The sequence below is a fragment of the Ptychodera flava genome, chromosome 10, assembly GCF_041260155.1.
Source record: "Ptychodera flava strain L36383 chromosome 10, AS_Pfla_20210202, whole genome shotgun sequence".
Taxonomy (NCBI): Eukaryota; Metazoa; Hemichordata; class Enteropneusta; family Ptychoderidae; genus Ptychodera; species Ptychodera flava.
Genome location: NC_091937.1, coordinates 13,151,322 through 13,168,958, shown reverse-complemented (window position 1 = coordinate 13,168,958; position 17,637 = coordinate 13,151,322). Strand labels below are relative to the sequence as shown.

The following is a 17,637-nucleotide window of genomic DNA, read 5'->3' as shown; positions in this document are numbered from 1 at the left end:
TATTATAATATTACAAATAACTTACTGCAGTCTTTTTCATCACTATAATCTCCACAGTCATCATAGTTGTTGCAAACAAACCAGGAATCAATGCATTTACCATTATCACATAGAAATTCGTATTCCTTACAAGCTGAAATTTGAATAAAAATCGTTGAATTACTTTGATCAGCTATATTCATTAATTGAACAGCTTATAATCATTAGTTATGGATCAAAATGAAAATACGGCACCATGCAAATGCATAAATATGCCTGTCATGGCAGATATTCAAACGTTTCTCCGGGTACCTTGTAACGTCTGGTATTTAATGTTTGAAACAGTTACTTAAGTTTAAAGCAACAAGAAGAATTAAACTGATCGAATGCATTGCTAATAAAACTGTGGGTACCTACATAACACAAAGCAGGCTAGGCCCACTTGAAATAATGATGACACAATGTGATTCCTTACAGCACATAATTGTCATTGTTTATTGGAACAAGTAAATGAGAAAAGAATAGGTAATGAAATGATATGCCAAATTAGGTCAACGATAATTTTGACCATCTCGAGTACAGAAATGTACCTTCGCTTCAGCCGCAATCAACGATCATAGTTTTGTGGTACTAGTATTGTGTGGTATATTCATGTACAAAGTTCAACATCATCTGAAAGGAAAGGAAATTCAACTCACTGCAGTTTCTTTCATCACTTGAATCTCCACAGTTATCATAGCCATCGCATACATAGTAGGAGTCAATACATTGCCCGTTGTCGCACTCGAACTGGTAAGTCTCACAACCTGTAATGAAATTTCAATCCCCGAGTCTCGATTTGCTTCAGTTATCAATTTGTGAGCATTAGCCTGCGTGTGTACACTACCGTTACATATGTACGTGAAAGTACACAAGGTTAAGTGAGCATGTGTAAAAGTATGTTACTTTTGAAAAAAAAAACTATGAGTTATTAAATTTGGAAGATTATTGGACAATGTTTGGATGCTTTTTAGCTTTTATATGCTTTCAGACGACAGCGAGAAGAGATTGACATGCGTAGATGACTGAGTATGGCCTACCGCAGAAACGTTCATCTTCACCATCAAAACAGTCCCAATTACCATTGCATCTGAGAAAATCAGCGATACATTTGCCATCAGAACAGATGAAGACATCTTCTCCTTGGCAGTCTGTTGATAATGCGAGATGCAAAAAGGTAATTCATGATTTGCAGATATGGTTGGAAGAGGCCAAATCTTCACTTGAACGTTTGCGTGTAAAGAAAAAGAACCTTTAGGAATACCTTTCCCGAAAGTGTTATTTGTCAGAGAAATTGTAATACGTTATTACTCAATAGTCTCATTCGATGAAACAGCGACAATTTCTATAAGATATAAATAGAATCAGCTTACGCATTTCCTCGGGAAATTTCAGATTCTTTGACTTTACAATGTAACTATAAACGTTTCGAGAGCGGGTTATTGTGAAATAGTATTCACATAGCACCACACACAAGGCAGACAAAGCAAAATACCAATACAATACTACAAGCTATTTTGAGATTAAACACAGTCTCATGACAGAAAAAAAGAGAATTCAGTTACAGAATTGTTTTTTTCGACATGTTTAGATGTGCATAGTAAGGGAAACGTGATTGAAGTCCCATCCTTCTTCAAATAGAGATTGTCATTTAAACCTTCATTTTTATTATTGTCTGGACGAGTTACGTCTTTAAACTACATACAAAACACTATAGACAGCAACTTTGTTCGTGAGTAACATATTTCAATAGACATCGTTGATTCTTACCACAGTGGATCTCATCACTCCAATCAAGGCAGTCATTATAACCATCGCATACCACGTAGGATTGAAGACAAAGCCCATTGTCACATTGGAACTGAGATCTTTCGGAACAACCTGTAAGTGTGGTTATTTTAAATAACAATTAGCGAAATCCCTAGTTCAATCAGACACAATGACGGGCTCAAGAACAGACAACAATGGTAGGTCAAATCAAAAGCAAATACGATAGACACCTTCAAAGATTCTGTTTGGCATTGCGTGAACTGATAATTTTTGAACGGCACTGATTTCGTAATTAATGTTTATTTGCGTAATAATCATAAGAGGTCAGACATTCTCTTCGACACTGATCAGATGTGATAAATCATGCTACAAATATTAATAAAATAAACATGTGATCGTTTTCAAGTTCGTATAGCAGTGTCATTTCTATCAGTGCGTAAAAAGACATTGCTGTCTTATGTTTTGATATTAAGTAATGTGAATGAGCGTTCACATTGAGGGATATATATGATATATATACTAAGCCGGCTATTGAACCACTCTTTTTTGAGAGTGGGGATTTCGCCGTGCGGTTCTATCTGCTGCCTCTCCGCTAGGCGACTGATGCCGTATGTTGAGGTTCGAACCCGATTGAAAACTAGCCGTGTATTTATATATATATATATATATATATATATATATATATATATATATATATATATATATATATATATATATATATATATATATATATATATATATAGTTACGTGCAGAGAAAACGAACAAAAGGGTGAACTCAGCAGTTTCCGTTTAAACAAAATTTATTACGAAAATAAAACTAATTGCTAAGTCAGGGATAGAGTACAAGCTTTAAAAGTGTACAGACTACTTATCTCAGCTGGGACGGCAAAGCTCCAGTCTCAGAGTTGTAACAGTCAGTCGGACGAATGAATGAACAGTCCTTCGGCTTACAGGCTTGAAGCTGCATAAAGTCCACAGTGTAAATCCAGCGTTGGCAGTGAAGGTCTTGAAAGTCTTGAGAATGACTACTGCTGGGTTTCCAAACACATGTAGTAACACACAAGAGACACAATCCCAAAAGTCTGACTGGAAGCTGTGCACGTCCCTTTTTTATACCCATGTGCTTACATAAGGGCATATAAGAACAATCTAGAACTTCTATTGACATGCTAATTACTGTTCTAAAATTATCTCTCTTACACAACTAATTAAATTTCCAGAACATTCCAAACATGACTAATTGAATTCAAGGTTGTGAGGTCATTCAGGGCAGTGACCTTGAGAATGTTCTAGACTAATTGAACTCAGGTCATGATGAGTGTGGGGAAATGACCTACATAACACACCCCTCTTCAAAAAAGAAAATTTTTCAAAGAAAAAAATTTTCTTTTACAAATGTGATATTAAAAGTGTGAACAACAATAAACTCTAAATACGAGAGAGACAGTCTGCAATTAAATTGTCTCTGCCTTTGATATGTCTAATGTCAAGATTAAACTCCTGTAACATTAAAGTCCATCTTAACAATCTCTGATTTTTGCCTTTTAATTTCTGCAGAAAAACAAGAGGGTTATGATCAATATAAACCACTATTGGCTGATTTGAAGAAGTAACATAAACTTCAAAATGCTGTAAAGCTAATATCAAAGATAAACACTCTTTTTCAATTGTAGAGTAGTTTCTCTGGGATTTGTTAAATTTGCGTGAAAAATAGCAAACATGATGATCTACACCATGACTATCCTCTTGCAATAAAATAGCACCAGCAGCCATATCACTAGCATCTACAGCTACTTTGAATGGCAAAGTGAAATCTGGTGCAGACAACACTGGAGCACATTGCAGTATGGCTTTAAGTGTATCAAATGCCTGTTGGCATTGCTCTGACCAAACAAACTTTACTTTCTTTTTAAGTAAGTTAGTCAAAGGCTCAGTAATTGTGGAGAAATTTGGACATAATTTTCTGTAGTAACCAGCCATACCGAGAAAGCGCATCAGTTGTCGTTTGCAGTTTGGTATGGGAAAACTTGAAATGGCACTGATTTTGACATCAACAGGTTTTACCTCACCCTGTCCTACAGTATGTCCGAGGTAAGTCACCCTCGCCCAACCAAACTCAGATTTGGCAAGGTTGACAGTCAACATTGCTTTACTCAGTCTCTCAAAGAACTTCCGCATGAGCTTGATGTGTTCCTCCCAGGTGTCACTATACAGGACGACGTCGTCAACGTAAGCTGCACATCCGTCTAGCCCGGATATGACGTCGTTGATCATCCATTGGAACGTTGCCGGAGAGTTCTTCATTCCGAATGGCATCACCTTGTACTGGAACAATCCGTCTGGTGTAACAAAGGCGGATATTTCACGAGCACGATCCGTCAGAGGGACTTGCCAAAATCCCTTCAGTAGGTCAAATTTCGTCACATACTTGGCTTTTCCCACTCGGTCGATGCAGTCGTCAATCCTCGGGATTGGGAAAGTGTCTGTCTTTGTTAAAGTGTTGACTTTCCTAAAGTCCGTGCACATACGATAACTGTGATCTGATTTGGGAACAAGTATGCACGGCGAACTCCAGTTACTTTTACTGGATTCAATAAAGTCATTGTCCAGCAGGTATTTGACTTCTTCCTGGAGATATTTAACTTTTGTTGGATTCAGTCTGTATGGATGTTGTTTTACAGGCTTACTGTCCCCAACATCAACGTCATGATAGATGACGTTTGTCCTCGTTGGAACATCTTGAAACAGGTGTTTATATGGTGGAGCAGTTCTTTCACCTGTTGTTGTTGTTCTGGCTGGAGGTGTGCCAACTTTGTAGACTCCAGCTTCTACAGGATTTCTGAGTTCTGAAGCTTGACCGAGCCCAGCTTTGAGTTTAGAGTATTTTCACTCAAGTCAGTTTCAGTATCACTATCTTCATAATGGTTTGAACTGACTGCACTGACAGGCTTTGTTTTAGTAGGATTATCCCTATCCAAATATGGCTTAAGCATATTTATGTGACATAGCTGTTTTTGTTTTCGCCTGTCAGGTGTTATTATGATGTAATTTAAATCGCTCAATTTTTTATCAATTACGTATGGCCCAAAGTAACGAGCATGGAGTGGTTTGCCAGGAACCGGAAGTAGAACAAGAACTTTTTGACCTGGTTCAAACTTCCGTTTTGAGGTGCTTTTATCATATTTGATTTTCATTGACTGCTGAGATGACTCAAGATTTTCTCTGGCTAATTCACATGCTTTAGAGAGTTTTGTACGAAAATCTGACACATATTGCAAAATATTCAGACAATCATTATCGTCTGAAAGGAATTTCTCTTAAACGAGCTTAAGTGGGCAACGGACTGTATGTCCAAATACAAGCTCAAATGGGCTAAAACCAAGAGACTCTTGAATTGACTCTCTAACAGCAAAGAGCAGAAAATGAATTCCTTCATCCCACTGCTTCTCTGTGTCAAAAAAGTAGGTCCTAATCATATTTTTCAAGGTTTGGTAAAATCGCTCAAGAGCACCCTGACTTTCTGGGTGATAGGCGGAGGACCTATACTGTTTAATGCCTAGCTGATCCATTACTTGTTGAAAAATTCCAGACATAAAGTTGGAGCCTTGATCGGACTGGACACATTTAGGGAGGCCAAATAAAGTGAAAAATTTGACTAAAGCTCTCACTATAGTCTTTGTCTTTATGTTTCTCAGTGGTATGGCTTCTGGGAACCGAGTTGATGTACACATAATTGTCAGCATATACTCATTTCCTAATCTTGTTTTTGGTAGGGGCACACGCAGTCTATTAGAATCCTACTAAATGGTTCTTGAAATGCAGGAATTGGCTGTAAAGGGGCCTTTGGAATGGTCTGATTTGGCTTTCCTACCATTTGACATGTGTGACAAGTTTTACAGAAATGTGCTACATCCTGCCTGAGATTAGGCCAATAAAAGTGACTGAGAATTTTATGATAGGTTTTCCTGACTCCTAAATGACCAGCCCAGGGCGTTTCATGGGCCAGGCGCAATATTTCAGCACGATAGGGCTTTGGAACCACAATTTGATGTTTTATAGCCCAATCGTCATCAACCAAAACATCTGGAGGTCTCCATTTACGCATGAGAATACCAGATTTTGTATAATAGGAAACAGAGCTATCTGAAGTTTTACCTTCATCATCTACCCTGTCAAACAAAGACAAAATATCTGGGTCTTTGTGTTGTTCTGCAATGAGATTTGATCTAGAAAATGTCTGACTTTGGTCAGCAGAAGTTTTACTGGAAGTTTCAAATCCACGAGGGATAACGGAATGATCCGTGTCAAACACCTGACTGAGAAAGGTGTCATTTAAGTCAACATCTGTGACATTATTTTTGAGAGTATTTTGATTCTTAGAAGTTTTCTTTGACATGGCTCGAGTAATAGCACATGAAGGAAAAGCCCGGGAATTTCTTCCTCTATTGGCTCTGGATTCTGATCTAAACTAGGATTATCAGTCACAAGTGGATTAGTAATGACCTTGTCCCCAGCAAGGTCGTTTCCAAGAAGAGGTGAATCCCTTCAAAGGCAAAAAAGGCCTAATACCTAAAGTCACAGGTCCAGAAACAAAGTCCGAAGACAAACAGACATTATGGAGAGGAACAGGAATGTAGTCATTACAATCTACCCCCTTAATAAGAACTTTAGAACCTGAAAATGACTTTTCAGAAAACGGCAGGGTATCTGCCAACAAAAGAGACTGGGACGCCCCGGTATCTCTTAAAATTTTGACAGGTGTAGCGGAAGATCGAAATCACTAGAAAGTGATATAAAACCATTATGAATAAGTGGTTCGAAAATACCCATAATGCTATCTTGAGAAGAATTGACCTTGACTTAACCTCAGAAAATGTGTTGCACACATTATTAGACTCTAATTGAGTTGATGGAGAAATAAAGCCGGTGGGCTTAGATCCATTTTGACCACTTTGACCTTCGCGTTTTCTTTTCAATTTGAAACAATCTGACATTAAATGGCCATCTTTCTTACAATAATTACAATAAAGTGTACCGAACTGTTTGTCAGAAGGAGATTGAGACTTGGGATCTGATGATGTGGGAGTGTTACTTGAACTTTGTGAACTGTTGTCATTTGATTTCCTACTGTCCTTTGAAAAATTCTTGGATGTAAAGGAGGAGTTAAATTTACCTGCATTGTTTCTGTAGGAAAAGGACTGGGATGGTTTGCTGAGAAATGAAGATTTGTGGGTCAATGAATAATCATCGGCCAAACGTGCAGCAACCTCCAATGTATCTGCCTTTTGTTCATTGATAAACGTCTTGATGTCACTCCGGATGCACCTTTTAAATTCCTCAATCAAAACAAGTTGTCACAATTTGTCATAATTCTGACTGACCTTTTCCGAAGAACACCAACGATCGAACAGTTGTTCTTTTGATCGAGCAAATTCAACATAAGTTTGATCCTTCACCTTCTCACAATCCCTAAATTTCTGACGGTAAGCTTCAGGCACCAACTCATAGCCCTTGAGAATTAATTCCTTCACAAAATCATAATCTGATGCCTGCTCTACTGACAACTGAATGTAAATTTCTCTGGCTTTACCCACCAAAGCACTCTGCAAAAGCATAGACCAGGACTCCTTAGGCCAATTCAGACTCTGAGCAATTTTCTCAAATGAAGAAAATATTTATCAACATCCTTTTCTTGGAAAGGAGGAACTAACCTGAAATGCTTAGTGATGTCAAACTTGTCTGAAGGGAAGAATTTTCCTGACTGTCCCAGCTCTAAACGTTTTATTTCTACCTGTAATCGCTGTTCTTCTAATCGCAATTCTTTTTCTCTTTGTCTTTCTTCCATTTCTAATCTTTCCTGCCTTTCTTTTTCTTTCTGTCTTTCTTCCATTTGTAACTTTTCCTTTTCTAATTCCAATTTCTTAAGCTCCAAATCTGCCTGTATTTCTAATTCTAATTTTTTGAGTTCGAAGGAAGACTCAGGCTCATAATCTTTTAAGGCAGACTCCTCAAAATGGCCAGAATTAACTAAATGTTTTGCAATCTTGAACTGTATTTCTCGCTTGCGCATAGATCTTTTGACATCTACTTTAAGGAAATTTGCCAGTGCTATGAGGTTGTCTTTTCTGAGGGAATTAAATGTGCCCTGATCAAGGTCATCCATAAATTCGTCTGGCTTGAATTCCGCCATGATTGAATTTCGCTGAGTTCACAGTATACAGTAGTTTTGAAAAGGCTGGCAAAATGTTGTCAAACGGCTCAAAATATTCGTGTCCCGGACAAGCCCCCAATTTGTTACGTGCAGAGAAAACGAACAAAAGGGTGAACTCAGCAGTTAACGTTTAAACAAAATTTATTACGAAAATAAAACTAATTGCTAAGTCAGGGATAGAGTACAAGCTTTAAAAGTGTACAGACTACTTACCGTTCGCCCAGTTAAAGCAACGAAATTCGTTTCTTCGCTTCGATAAAGTGTGTATGTGCGATGTATGATAGTGAGCATGCGTGCGTGAGTGCTTCACGAACTCTACAACGTGTTGAGCGGTCTCAGTCAGAAAAATGTAACAACTTAGCCGGCTATTGAACCACTCTTTTTTGGGAGTGGAGATTTAGCCGAGTGGTTCTGTCTGTGGCCTCTCAGCTAGGCGACTGATGCCGTACGGTGTGGGTTCGAATTCGATTGAAAACTATCTGTATTATCTCAGCTGGGACGGCACAGCTCCAGTCTCAGGGTTGTAACAGTCAGTCGGACGAATGAACAGTCCTTCGGCTTGCAGGCTTGAAGCTGCATAAAGTCCACAGTGTAAATCCAGCGTTGGCAGTGAAGGTCTTGAAAAGTCTTGAGAATGACTACTGCTGGGTTCCCAAACACATGTAGTAACACACAAGAGACACGATCCCAAAAGTCTGACTGGAAGCTGTGCACGTCCCTTTTTATACCCATGTGCTTACATAAGGGCATATAAGAACAATCTAGAACTTTTATTGGCATGCTAATTACTGTTCTAAAATTATCTCTCTTACACAACTAATTAAATTTCCAGAACATTCCAATCATCACTAATTGAATTCAAGGTTGTGAGGTCATTAAGGGCAGTGACCTTGAGAATGTTCTAGACTAATTGAACTCTGGTCAGGATGAGTGTGGGGGAAATGACCTACATAACATATATATATATATATATATATATATATATATATATATATATATATATATATATATATATATATATATATATATATTAGTCACATATATTGAAGTTATATCTGCAAAGACATTCAGCTGTTCTGCGTTCGCTAAGTTTCTAGTTTCCATTTTCTACTTTCCATGTTTCCTTCAGATTTCAAATTGAAGAATGTATTTGAATACTTTGACGAAAGTTAGTACAGGTAATAATTTTGAATATAATATTGAAAAGCGTCGCTTTTCAAGGAAGAGGGAGCCAATGAAATTTTGCATCGTCATTTCTCATTTATATTTCTAAGATAATCCTTAATCGAAGGCATAAGCTGGAAATTGGATGTCTAGCCAGGCTATGAGTGTAAGTATTTCTCCTCAGAAAATTTTTGAGCATACTTCTATATGTTTCCAATATAATGAAATAATCTCTAACAAGAGAATATTCCCGAATCAAAGTACGGTGATACCAAGCTTTCAGTTTATTTTTCAACATCATTTTTTGTGAGAGTGTCAAGATCGGCACAATACCACCACTGCATTTCTGCTGTGTAACCGATGGAATGAATTTACACAAAAACACACGTGCGTGATCCACTAATCAGTGTAAACTCTAGTCTCTTGAAACGCCACGGGCAAAAAAAAAAACCGCGAGAACATGATACTGTAAAATAATAAATTTGTTATGTTGCATTACTTACTGCAATTCCTTTCATCAGATTTGTCTGAGCAGTCTGGATATCCGTCACATCGCCAGTAATCAGGAATACACTGTCCGTTGTCACATTCAAATTCATAGGGAAAGCAGTCTACGGAAGGAAATGAAGAGCAGTCATTTAAGATATCAACTTCGAATTCGACAAATTAATTCTATCCGTCACGAATTTAGCACCTGTTATCAATGTTAACCTTCTAGGGAAACGTAGAGTTTGCATAGATAAAAAGCATTGCAAAGTCCCTCCGAGAAATCTTGCAAAACTTTCGTGTATTGTCACCCTTTTCAGATGATTCAATGTAATTAATCACGTAGACATGTTATAATTCATAAGCCTAAAATAAATCTTGTCATGGCATTTCACAATCCAGAAACGTACATAAACGTGCAACAGAAAAAATGTAAAAAGATGCGACAAAAGAGTTAAAAAACTTACTGCTTGAATTACTGTTTGATACCTCGATGGCCACTGCATCCTAAACACAATATAATCAGATCGCTATGATGTGTGTCACATAGTACAAGTGTGGCCGCAGTCTATTTGATCGCTGCTAACTTCATTGTAACTGAACAATAAGACTCCGATATTATCATCATTAAGTAAATGATACATTGACATATGTACTTGAATCAGTACTAATCGCCACAGGAAACACACACTCTTGTTTTATTTTAATTTTTTCTATCATATAGTACCCCCGGGGAGGTGCAAAAAGGCACCATGGTGACAGATTATGTAAAGACAATTGCCCATACCGCAAATTAATATTACTAGATAGGTTTTCAGTACAGCATTTATTCTACATTTTAGCTAAAAGGAAAGTCAATAAAAGCAGACTCAATTTATGTTGTTTGCAAAATTGTGACATCTTTTCTCATTGTACCATGATCACTAAAGTTTTCCGTCTATCCACGTGTCTTGGACGGTCATCACCAGACAACTTATCAATTAACATCACGAGAAAATGTGAAATGCATATCTATCTTACCAAAGCCGAAATTTTACAAAGTTGTGCTGATTTTAGTAGGTTCATGCAAAGTCGCGTTTATTACATGTACATTGCAACTTTACCGGTTTGAAATTTTCATCGTCTGATTTTAAATTCATTTTTTGTAAACATGCTCAATGTTGCGGAAAGTGGAAGTTATTCGAATACACATGGATATAGTGTTACATGTATAGAAAGACAACCATACAATAAATTTCGAATATGCAAATGCTCGGTGCTTACCTCTTTCGCATATCTATAGTGTTTAGTTCTATCCGCCCCATCTTTACCAGGGGTCTTTTTCATATGAAAGTGGCGATCGGCTCGGCTATCAGTATGATCAGCGCCATCACCCTGTGATATCAGAATAGGTCAAACATATTGATATCAGTGACCAGCATCTCAGGAAATGTTATATTAGTTTTGCGTAGCTTTGCTTTCTCATTAACAATCTATACCTCAAAAATAAGGGTACCACAGTGTCTTTAAAACAAATCTATAGTTGTATGAAACGCAAAACATCGCAGTAGACCAAAGAGTCATCTGAACATTTGCATAATGATTTGCAAATTGATGTCTGCATCACACAGTAACGTTAGGTTCCCTCATTTGACCTCTTTTACTACTCTGAGACATCTTAACAGCCTTGTTCACAGATGAGAAAAAAGGTTTACATATTATCATCTGAATAAAAGTGATTACAAGTCATGTTGTCCCTCAATCCGAAAAAGAAACCCTGCTCGAGATGTCATCAAATTTAATCATCTATCCGATTTAGTGTCTACATCATTTTAGATTGATGAGAGATCACATACACACACTGACAATGGTACTTATTTCGTGAAATTTTCAATTGAGATGCATTACAAAAACTGCTGTCACATCCATGTATTGCGTCATCAATAGATCGTCTGACTACAATATTCATTATAGTGGACGTTTACCTTTGCATCGTACGAACCTTGCACGTTGATACCAGTAGCTTGTTCTAATGGCATCTTGGATTTTACACCTTTCCAATATATCTTCTCATGCAGACTCTTCCTATATTCGGATAAGTCCTTTATGCAACAAAAGAAAGTTGATGTACGTTTCAGATGTCGTATTTGCATCAGGTGTAGGAGACGTAGATTTCGAAAAAAGCAACATTTTTTTTGTTCAAATTGTGATGTTGTCATGGATGACTGACTGTCCGAATGTCAGAACTCAAATTTATTGTTTCATTCTCAGATAGTGTTTGCTAGTAGTTATACGCATTACCTGCCCATGGTTACGATATCTTTGTATGTCTTTAATCGTTTCATCTCCGTTTTTACCGTAGAGATTCAGGTCCCGCATACCATTTGCATATGTCGAATGGCCATGTCCTCCAGGAAGGTGTCTCGATCGCTCCTGCAAATTATATGAGCAATTAAATATCGCAGAGTAGCTCATACTGACGAATCCATCCCTATCCACTAAGTCCAATATATTCTAATTGATAATACTCTCTGCAGTCTGTATTTCTCTGTTGTCAATGACATTACCATTATTTACGTGATTACATTTCTGTTGTCAAGACCTTTCCGAATTAGTGTCAGAGTCTGTGAGATAGTTTATTTTTATACACTATGTTTATAAACTAACGTTTTGACGTACGTCTACGTACCTTGTGTTCTTCAAACGTTCTTATCCCACTGCGATAACGACTTCCCGTGTGTAGAACCTTCCGTTCAGATTCTGGTCCTCTATGCCTTTCATGGTCCCTCCTTCCCGACAGATATACAGCATTCTTGATAGATATGGCATTGATAAAGTCACAATTACTTAATCCGATGCATAGCAATAAATTCAAGAAATAAATAATTTCAAGAGAAACGAGTCTCGCTTTCCTTAATGGAAGGTGGGTCGTAGGAACTCCGCTAAAAGGTTGCTAGGGACTCCTATGAACAGTGTAAACACCGTATCCAGGGGTGATTTCGAAATTGATGAAAGTTAAAACATATCTAGGGATTGTGGAGAATGAATATCGTAAAATTTAAATGTTGTAGCTATGTTGACGTGATGCATCGTGATATCATGCATAAAATACATTGTTTGTAAATAAGAAAGTCACACACGCGCAGTTCCAACGAATCCCTCCCTTTAAGTTATTGCTTTGATAGTGGCAAATTTTACTGTTATCGTTTAACACAGTTTTCGTTCACTCTAAATCGGTGAAAGTGTATCTTGCTTACGTTCACCCTTTGTGAACAACGTCAGAGTCAATTTTCTCATAAACTCTGGACAGTAGCTATGTCCGACGGACGTCGTGTGTGGAATTCTGTTATAGCAACAAGAATAATGAGATCTTAATGTAAATATGCATTTCACGGACGCTTTCTGTACTTCAGAGAAAGATCAACCAACCTGTCCGTGCTCAGCTGTGTCTGTCCTTTCAAGATTAAAGTCTGCCGAAGGTCTGAGTCTTGTTCTATCTGAGAAATGCTTAATAAAAAGAAAACATTATATATACATGGTATTTCTTGTCATACTTTACTTTGTAATGGCAAGTGTAATAAATAATATGCAAATTATAACGAAATCGTTTCAGTGTTATCTAGAAGAAGGGGCGCTTCCTGGTGTCATCTGTAGCTGTTATTGATCTAAACTTATGAATAAGCAGAAAACGAAATGTAAGTTTTTCAAAATAAATTTGCGAAAATAAATAATCAGGCAAATGACATTTAATTTTGCGAACCGCGACAAGTAAACTGTCAGAACATCAAGTCATTATTAATTAAAACACAACCTTAATTTCATTTCATTCTGAATAGCAGTTCATACAGTATTACAACAGACAAAACATACAGAAGGTCGATATAAACTAGTTAATGTCTATGTCATATCGCCAGTATTGTTTTCACAATGCAAATAGTTGGCAGTTTCGGATTCTTTTAAGCAAGCGGCTGTGGTTATTCAGTTGTAGGCGTTCTGACCTACTGTTGATCTCAGATACGTAGAATATGACGTCAGAAACTGTTACAACGTACAAGCACTTAGGCTATAGTGTAATAAAATCAACAACTACAAAGCTCTACATGCTTTCATCTAAGGGTAATGTGGGAGAAATGCTCCCAGTCTCAATTTTAACAGATTCTAAATCTTAAGAAATGGTAATCATCTTTCGGTGTCGAATGAATCGACAAAGTTTGGAGCTGGGATAGTATCGCTTTCTTATTCGGAATAATTTCAGGTAACACTATGTTAATATATTTGCAGTTAAAACGATTGAAATGAGTTTAGGGGAATAGGATATTGTAGTAATGAAGGTTGTATCAGCAAATCTAAGCTCATCTACTTTCTCTATCTTGGAATTCATTTGTTTTTATGGGCAATTTGTAATATTGCAACTTTCAGCTATAGGGCACCTAACACCTTAGATCAATTTGAACAATTAAAAGATTTATTGTCCCACATTACTTTTAATCATTTCTATCTGTGTTTGGTGAGAAGGCCTTTCAGTATGTTGGTTTTCAGTTTTGACAACCCCAAAATATCTGTCATTATGTAAATCTTGAGAGCTCAACAGCACCATCATTGTTAAATACAGTTGGCGGCAAGCTGATACCGTTTTTAAGGTCAACACCCGCTGCCACATTAATTTCATCGTGACGTTAATCAAATCCTGCCATGGGCTTTGATCGCGATCGGCATATGCATGATGTTAAAGAGTGTCTGAGGATACAAACAGTTAAAATTTAAACAAGCTAACCCTAAACTATGTCCTTTCAACAAATATAGGTGACAGAGGAAACGTCGCGATAAAGGTGGGTCATAACGTATTAAGTAAATACAACGGTAATTTAGAGTTAATTTTCTTCACCATTTACCAATAAACTGTCTTAGCAGCGATTGTGTCTAATGATGCCAGTAAAGAGTGGAAATGTGTCAAATGGGTTTTGTTGAAAACAGGTTCCCGCCCCCGCTCCCCTCTATCTTCCGAAAATCAAAATAGGTATCGTCAGTTTACCATGCACACCACGTTTGCCCGTAATCATCAACTTTTTGCCTGGCAATGAATCCTCGTCTCAGACCGTGCAACAAGCAATGGAACGGTCAGCGGGGAAACGTCACGGGGAAAATTTGTCAAATAATGAGATGCAAATGTTTATTTCTATACTGACTATTGGAAGTAGGTGGATTGAAAATGTTGCTGAAACTATCGTAAATATCATGCAAAATGACTTCACCTCGACGGCAAATAGGCCAACACGCGCACCAACTATCTAAGTGTTGCTTTTATTTCGAGCGCAAATTTGCTGACGACCGTATGACTGGACGCGAGAAAACTGACGTCTGTGTCTATAAATACAGGTGACGTGAGGCGATATGCCATTCTATCTGATACGTTGCGATATGCAGCTAAAGCGAGAAGTTAATGTGATCCCATTCGCACGGGTTTGGTACTCTGTCGAACTTCACAAAAATAAATTTGTCTTTGCTCACCTGATGACGACCGTCGATTATCTCAATTGCTGCAAACAACAAAATAAGGATAGGCACAAATCTCGTCACATGGGAATTGCCTGTTTTGGTATTCATCTAAGGAAAGAAGAATAGAAATTTGTCATACATGCTGAATTAACCCATATTTAGTAGTCCAAACGCTTTAATGAATCAGTCCCTTGAGTGGTAAAATGTTGTATCTTATACTATCCACTTCTTAAGAAAACGGTCAATTATACCAAGATGTTCTTGATAATATGCAGGTTACTTTCTGTATGGTTCAGATAAAATAACAGCGAACGTTACGCAACATTGTCACAGAATAGAAGACTCTCATATCTTCTTATTCTGTAAACTTTCTGACAATAAAATGAGAGATAGCGCCGAAATACGCTCATCCGAAATGTGAAATATAGTAGTAAAAACTTGCTACCTACTTTTGAATGAAGGACACGCTCCTCTCCCCAGCAACGACGACAAATTAATGCCTCGTTGCGCAGCAAATTAGGTGTACCGTATCTCAAACATCTTCAAATATTTGTTGAGTTTGTTTTTCATATCTTTTCTGTCATGTTTTCAAAATTATTGTCCAACAGATGAAAGGCTTTCCATGGACGGGGAACGAAATTTTACACTCCATTTTTGCAATGCGTCAAAATGACAGCGTCTCATCACAGCATTCAATAACCACTGTAATTAAACATATGATTGTAGCACACAGAGGGGAGCAGTGGAATGGTTTGTCGCATAGAGGCAGATGCAGAGGTAATGGAAGGTTTATCAGCATTATTTCTAGTTTCGCACCGCGCCTCCTCCACAAATCCGTGACGTATCACACCACTGCCCGTAAAGTTTATGTTCTCCCCGCCATTCGCACAGGCTACATAACTCAGACAGTAGACCAGTTTGCATTCTGCTGAAAAGACGTAAAACGTTTATGGACAACTGAAAGGGACAATGTTTGATTTTACCGTGTAAATAAACTTGACTGCATGCCCTTAGTATGGACGGACACTTAAAAGAAGCACTCCCACTTGGTAACATTTTTAAAACACATTTTTAATGCTAACGGTCGATATTTGACGTGGCGACTGCGCACGGATCGCGAGATATCGATAAAAACATGTCATTCACCGAGCGTATTTTTCACATCCCGAAGTTTCTGACTATGACCCGTCATCCCCCGAAGGTTTGTTGTTGCGCTAATGGACGATATTCTAGGGAGTCCAAAAACGTCGAATGACGCAATTAATTCACCTCCTACAGCGAAGACTTTATATACATCATTATGCCTTTACCTAAGGTAGTTTTTTTTTTTAAAACTTCTCCTTATTTTTTGTCGTTTTCATTATTCTCAGTCAGTTCTTTTATACTTTTAACCAATACCACATAGATATTAGTTTTTACGTGTAAAATATTAGCCGTCTCTGATGACTACATTTTGTCGCCTACCACACAGTTGCGCGTGGTTCCATACATAGCGGTCGCCACGTGGTATGCGTCTGCATACCACGCGACGGCGTTATGTATCAACCAAACGTAACCGTGTTGGTCACCTATAGGAATTCTGGTGGAATCAGCGAACTTTGTTTGTCCTTTTTTTGCCCAGTCAGTAAGACTAGGCTTTCTCCCACGGGACATGACCGATCACCGACGCGAGTGGTACTGTGGCGTACAGCAGCGCCATACTCCATAGCTTAGTTGACAATAGCCCCAGTGCCGAACGTTTGATATTCGGAAGCTGACTTTAGGTGAGCCACCGGAATTCAAACTTTTACTTTTTTGAGAACATGTTTTTATTGATACCTCGCGATCTGCGCGCAGTCGCCACGTCAAATTTCGACCGTTGGCATTAAAAAATGTGTTTTAAAAATGTTACCAAGTGTGAGTGCCACTTAATAAATTTGTGTTGTCTGTGCCCTGAGCATCAGAATACCTCCGCGTTTTGACGGATGCTGTGAAAGATTTTCGATATCACGGATGTCCATAAGAAGAGGCTAATAGAAAGACATTTGTACATTTAAAAAAAATAGCGGCACTAAACTGGTTGGCTGTTGACGAATAGTCGTGACGTATCTTATCTTTACAAACTGTCGACCTCTTTACAGCATCAGCTAAATGCTATCATATCATGGAACGTAAATAAAGCACTGTGGCTCGGAAAGTAGTGCTTCTTATCGTACAAATCGATAACGTTGCAGCCATCTGCCTCACAATGAGATTTCTATCAACTTTTCCCAAGCCACGTGCGCTTGACTGTACATTTTGACAATATGTATAACAACTAAATAAATTTTACATGCAAATGTGATGAAGCCGTGTTAGCAACGTGCTGTCACGCAAAAGTGAAGATTTCTCCCATTTCACCGCTTATACCCTCTTCATGGCATATATATATATATATATATATATATATATATATATATATATATATATATATATATATATATATATATATATATATATATATATATATATATATATATATATATATACAATA

At 37.7% G+C, this 17,637-nt stretch overlaps 1 protein-coding gene across 1 annotated transcript in view; it reads right to left on the bottom strand.

Annotated features, from left to right (window-relative positions):
- The window catches only part of LOC139143018 (low-density lipoprotein receptor-related protein 1B-like), a 41,879-nt gene extending 31,978 nt beyond the window's left edge, over positions 1-9,901 (bottom strand). The window contains exons 1-6 of the mRNA XM_070713208.1: positions 9,859-9,901; positions 9,668-9,775; positions 1,789-1,899; positions 1,059-1,169; positions 678-785; positions 26-133 (exon numbers count right to left, since the gene is read on the bottom strand). Of these exons, the coding sequence (XP_070569309.1) occupies positions 26-133; positions 678-785; positions 1,059-1,169; positions 1,789-1,899; positions 9,668-9,775; positions 9,859-9,901 (589 nt within the window). The remainder of the gene's footprint in view (positions 1-25; positions 134-677; positions 786-1,058; positions 1,170-1,788; positions 1,900-9,667; positions 9,776-9,858) is intronic.
- Positions 9,902-17,637: the final 7,736 nt, after the last annotated feature.